The 6298-nt window shown below is 37.0% G+C and overlaps 1 protein-coding gene across 1 annotated transcript; it reads left to right on the top strand.

Annotated features, from left to right (window-relative positions):
- Window positions 1-569: 569 nt before the first annotated feature.
- LOC149576767 (osmotin-like protein) lies at window positions 570-2602 on the top strand. The gene is made up of 2 exons (XM_089819769.1): window positions 570-710; window positions 1767-2602. The coding sequence occupies exons 1-2, from the start codon at window positions 644-646 to the stop codon at window positions 2450-2452; spliced, it is 753 nt and encodes a 250-aa protein (XP_089675895.1). The 5' UTR covers window positions 570-643; the 3' UTR covers window positions 2453-2602.
- Window positions 2603-6298: the final 3696 nt, after the last annotated feature.

Here is a 6298-nt window from a genome sequence, read left to right as displayed (position 1 = left end):
TTACAACTATTAACCTATAACATAATTTTTTTTACAAACAAATATTAATACTCAACAAACACTAAGTGAAAGATAAACCATTACTAGACTCTTATCCCTAGTGAAAGAATATTTCTATTTCGATTAGTTTTAACTTTAAAAAAAAAAACCTAAGTGTCCCATTGTTATGATGGACATTTATTTGGGTGCTCCATTCTTTTTTAGAAACACGAAAACACAACGAAATTTTCTTAAATTTTTTGTTGTTTTCAAAAATTTCATTGTTTTTTCGTTTCTTTGAAATTTAATCAATGATACAATTTGTAGAAAGGATAGCCACATCCATTTTTTCGTGCCTCTATAGCCCCTGCCTAATCCATGTACTTCCACATAAAACATTCCAACATGTCCCATACGAAACCGTAGTATGCAATCTACATGGGGAGTGGGAGGAAAAGGAAAAGCAAGGGAACAAACAATGAAAGGAATAAATAAAAGCCAAGCACAAAACCCATCAAGGCCTTTGCTGAGGACATAATGGACATTAAAGAAGCCCCACCACGAGGCGAACATGCGCATCTTCTCCATATCCCCCGTTCCCCACTCCTTATAAATAAAACAACTTCCCCATTCAATACCATCCCAAAACAAAACCATAAAAAAAATGGAGTCAAGCAAATACAGTTTCCCAATCATGATGTATCTGTTCGCCCTGCTCATTTCCGCTTCAGGTGAGTCAATCCAAATTTCACTCATTCCATTCTTCAATTCCCCACAAATCTAACCCAAAAAGACGACATTTCTGATTCATTTCAATAAGTTTTCCCGTTCCATTTCAATGAACTTCCCTGTTTCATTCTAATGAAGTCTTGTGCGATCCATTTTAGTGAAGTTTCTCTGATTCATTTCAATGAATTGTTTCTGATACATTTCAATAACTTTTTCTGATCCATTTTAATGAAGTTTTTTCTGATCCATTTCAATAACTCTTTTCTGATCCACTTTAATTTGGTTGTTCTGTTCCATTATTTTAATGAGGTTGTTCTGTTCCATTTTAATGAAGTTCTCCTGTTCCATTTCAATGAAGTTTATCGGTTCCATTTCAATGACTCTTTTTCGGTTTCATTTCAATGTAAGTTTTTCTATTCCATTTTAATGAGGTTTTCCTGTTCCTTTTTCTTCTTCTTCTATTCCATTTCAATGTAGTTCGTCTGTTCCATTTCAGTGAAGTTTTTCTGTTTCATTTTAATGTAAGTTTTTCGAAGTCCATTTTAATGAGGTTTTTCTGTTCCTTCTTCTTCCATTCCATTTCAGTGAAGTTTATCTGTTCCATTTCAATAACTCTTTTTCTGTTTCATTTCAATATAAGTTTTTCAAGTTTTCCTGTTCTATTTTAAAGATATTTTTCTGTTCGTTTTTCTTCTTCTCTATTCCGTTTCAATGACGTTCTCTGTTCCATTTTAATGAAAATTTTCTGTTCCATTTCAATTACTCCTTTTCTGTTTCATCTATTCCGTTTCAATGTTCTCTGTTCTGTTTTAATGAACTTTTTCTGCTCCTTTTCTTCTTTTGTTTCATTTCAATGAAATTTGTCTGTCCATTTCAATGAAGTTCTTTTGTTGCATTTCAATTGAAGTTATTTTTTTTCCATTTTAATGATTTTTTTCTGTTAAAATCTGAATGAAGTTTTTCTCTCGATGTCTATTTTTCTGTTTCATTTCAACGTAAGTTTTTTCTGCTCCATTTTAACGAACTCTTTTTCTGTTCCATTTTGTTCTTCTTCACAGGGGCGCTAAATCTGACGGTTCTGAACAACTGCTCGTACAGAGTATGGCCGGCAGTGCAACCAAACGGCGGCCACAAAGTTCTGCTAAACGGCGGCTTCGAACTCAACCCGTCGGAAAACAAAACCGTCGACATGGGTGCCACCTACTGGACCGGTCGCGTCTGGGCACGAACCGGCTGCACATTCGACCCGGCGACCGGCAGAGGCCGTTGTTTAACCGGCGGCTGTGCCGATCTCCTGACCTGCAACGGCCTCGGCGGCTCCACTCCCGCCACGTTAGCCCAGCTAACGCTCAATAACCGTGACGGTCTGAGCTCCTACTCCGTCAGCCTCGTCGACGGTTTCAACTTACCCGTGACGGTTACTGCCCTGGGCGGGAAGGGACAATGCGCGGCCGCAGGGTGTTCGTCGCGGGCGCTGGTGACCGGCGGCGGGTGTCCGAGGGAGTTGCGTGTTGTGGGCGCCGCCGGTGAGACGGTTGCATGTAATAGTGCGTGCGGCGCGTTTGGTGTTGATGTGTTTTGCTGCACCAATTCTTTTGGGAGTCGGGAGGCTTGTAAGCCCACGCTTTACTCGCTTTGGTTTAAGAAGGAATGTCCCATGGCTTTTACCTACGCTCATGATGACCCCGCCGCTGATTTCAACTGCGCCGCCCCCGCCGAAGTGCGGCTTACGTTTTGTCCATAGTTGTTTTTGCAAGCTGCTGGGTCACTCCCTAATGGTCATATGACTGGGGTGACTTCAGGCTTATGAAATGTAGATATTTTTATTGTTGTTGTTATTGTTATATTATAAATAGTGATCTTATAATATGCAATGTAATGTCTGGAATTATAATCTGTTTTCTATTGCTTGGAATTGTGATTCATCATCACAAAAAGGAGTATGTGAAAAATAGTATATGTAGAATAGCTTTAAAATAGGGTTGAACAATGAGGGAAAAGATAGAAAATAAAGAATAAGAAAAAGTATCAAAGAAAGTAAGGTTGATAGAGTTGTGAATTTTTTAATGAGTGTTTTGATTATTTTAATACTTATTAGTTTATACTTTATATAAATATTTTATTTGTAAATAATATTTTTAGAAATATCAAATTAAATTGAAAAGTAAAAATAAACATATTCAAAATAGATCAACAAAAAATCTAATAATTCATAAAACAAAATTGAACTACACAATAAATTTGTAAATAGACAAAGAGAGAGAGGAAAATAAGAAATGAGAGAAACTAATTTATGAAATCATGTAGCATTTTTCTAATAAGGAGTTTATTTTCACCCACACTTTGATAGTTTTATGGAGTCCGAGGTCCTATTAATTAAATAATATTTTCCTCAAAAGTAGCTCCTACTTTTTTGAGTGGTATATTTGAGTGTACATTTAAGTAAGGCCCTGAAGTCAATCCGCGACATGTAGATAACAAATCATAGTAAATGTAAATAACAAATCATAGCGAAGGGGATTACAAATCATAGTAAATGTAATTATAAAAGGGAAAGTGCAAGAGTGACACTTGAATAAACACATCAAGATGTTGTTGGGAGCATTTGAGGAGTTTAAAGTGTCACATGTATTATGCAAAATTATCAAATTTGGGTGTTGTTGGCATAATTGGTGTCGATTGTATGATGATCAATTATTGGGTTATCATTGATGTCAACTATTGATCTAGTGTTCCTAGTATGTTGCCTAGCATAAACATGATAGCAAAGCATTGCAGTGCATTTCAATGGTTGCAAATAACAGTTAGTGACAAGCAATAGGTGATTTGATTGGTTTGTCAAATTTATGATAGATCAAGTGGAGTAATAAAGTTATTGAACAAGTTTTAGTGTAATGAATTCTTGTGTGACAGATAGTAAATCGGTGATTGGTGGTGAGGTTGTAGTATGATGATCAGTTCAATGGATTCATGATTGAAGGTGATGATTTGACATCACATTGTTCATGATAGCGTGTCTAGAAGATGTAATGCCCCATTCAGAGATCCTTGGAACAAGGATAAATATAAGCCAAGATAATTTTTTTTAAACAAGTATGGATGCACACAACAATCAACATACAAGGATCACAAAGATTGCAACGGAAGACTAACAAACATCCAACCACTAATGGATCTCCAAGCGCCACTACTAACCAAAACATAAATAAGAAAACAAAAGAGATCACCCAAGCTGAAAGACAAAAGATGACTCCTGAAAATTGGCTAAGTCTAAAATCCTAAAGCCCTGAAATTTGGCTAAGTCTGAATTTCTGAAGCCCTGAAATTTCCTAAAATCTTTATCTTAGCTCGTAGAGGTTTGGAACCTATCTCAAAAGACTCGTCACATATATTGAAATATATCTTAAGTATAAGGAATTATCCTTATACTTAAACGATATATTTTAAACTCCATAGGAAATTTGTTTTGAACTAGGAAGATGTAAAACCTAAAAGGGTGTCCAAAATCAACTTCTGAACTTTTCTCAAACAAGCCTAAATAGCCCCTATTTTTCATGTGAGGCCTACAGAGTGCTAGATTCTCGTGCAAGGATGTGCAACACACGTTGCGAGAAATTTCCATCCGCGCAAGAAAGTGCACCGAATGTCCCAAGAAAGTACCTAGCCAACATTACAAACTGGTGTTGGTTTTCGCGCGAGGAAGTGCAAAGCTACACGAAGAAACCCAACACACCACGCGAAATCTTGCATCCTCGCGCAAGGATGCATGATTTTGCACAAAATCACAAAATAACACGCCCAAACTAAAAAGGCTAAAAAACTAAGGGATGAATTTCCTCCACACTAGGGAGTACCAGATCCACATTTCGAGGCATAAACACTTGAACACACTACTGAAAGACAAAAACAATATCTGACCATCTAACAAGTAAAAAGAGAAAGTACATAAGGTAACATTACAGTGTATTAAAGCAAATGTGTACTAAAGCAACATCACAATAACATAAATAACATCACAATGAGCAGTACAACCAAACTAAGTACGCTGTTCCTCCCAACCATAATAGCATCATAAGGCCATCGTGGACCCTAGCCATCCCCTGTATGTAACATCCCAAGCTACTGATCGAATCATCAGTACTATCATATAGGGACGTCACTACTAAAACATGCTACAACATAAGCATAAGAAAATCTAACATGCTACAAGTAAAGCATAAGATAATCCTACAAATCTAGATAACATCATCTATCATATGCTAATCATCATAATAAAGAATAGTGACAATAACTAACATCATCTAAACATGATATACAAGCATCCCAATGAAAGCATCAATCACAAGAAAGCATACTTCAGAACTTGAAGCACCAAGTGAAAACATCTAGCAATGACACTAGGACAAAAGACCAGACAAAAGATCGTCTCTATACATCGGTCCCCAATAGTGGTATAGGTAGCTACTCCTCCCAACCACATGGCACCCGTAGGTCCACACTCGTCGTGCTAGTGGAGATAATGATCCAACCACAAACACACACAAAGAAAACGTCCATGGCTAACACACATGCCAGATAGTATGATGACTGAAACCAAGATACAAACAATGCGTAAACTATAGGTCCTAGTTAGAAAACTCAATGAGCTACTAAGTAGGGGCTGACATCATGGAGAGTCGCTTGGCATCGACAAGGCCAAGCTCGGATCATGCAGATACAACTCCCTCAATGGAAAGGCTCTCACAGATATATTTTATTATCTTAAGTTTTATTACCACCCAATATTTTCTTTAGTTATCACTTGATTAAAACTTCTATGCGTCAACCCTCAAGAAATAGGCACCGGGTTGTAGAAAAGAAGCCCCCTCCATATGCTACCCTACCCCCACCCCGTCTAGAGATCCTTGGAACAAGGAAAAATATAAGCCAAGATAATTTTTTTAAAACAAGTATGGATGCACACAACAATCAACATACAAGGATCACAAAGATTGTAGCGAAAGACTAATAAACATCCAACCACTAATGGATCTCCAAACACCACAACTAACCAAAACATAAACGAGAAAAGAAAAGAGATCACCCAAGCTAAAAGACAAAAGCTGACTCCTGAAAATTGGCTAAGTTTGAAATCCTAAAGCCCTAAAATTTGGCTAAGTATAAATTTTTGAAGCCCTAAAATTTCCTAAAATCTTTATCTTAGCTCGTAGAGGTTTGGAACCTATCTCAAAAGACTCGTCACATATATTGAAATATATCTTAAGTATAAGGAATTATCCTTATACTTAAATGATGTATTTTAAACTCCATAGGAAATCTGTTTTGAACTAGGAAGGTGTAAAACCTAAAAGGGTGTCCAAAATCAACTTCTGAACTTTTCTCAGACAAGCCTAGATAGCCCCTATTTTTCGTGTGAGGCCTACAAAGTGTTAGATTCTTGTGCAAAGATGTGCAACACATGCTGCAAAAAATTTCCATCCGCTCGAGAAAGTGCATCGAATGTCACAAGAAAGTACCTAGCCAACATTACAAACTAGTGTTGGTTTTCGCGCGAGGAAGTGCAAAGCTACATGAAGAAACCCAACACACC

The sequence above is a fragment of the Cupressus sempervirens genome, chromosome 1 (genome assembly GCF_028749045.1).
Source record: "Cupressus sempervirens isolate cs-2001-9-10 chromosome 1, ASM2874904v1, whole genome shotgun sequence".
In the NCBI taxonomy this organism is placed as follows: Eukaryota; Viridiplantae; Streptophyta; class Pinopsida; order Cupressales; family Cupressaceae; genus Cupressus; species Cupressus sempervirens.
Note: the sequence above shows the minus strand (reverse complement) of the source record. Positions and strands in the feature narration are given on the sequence as shown.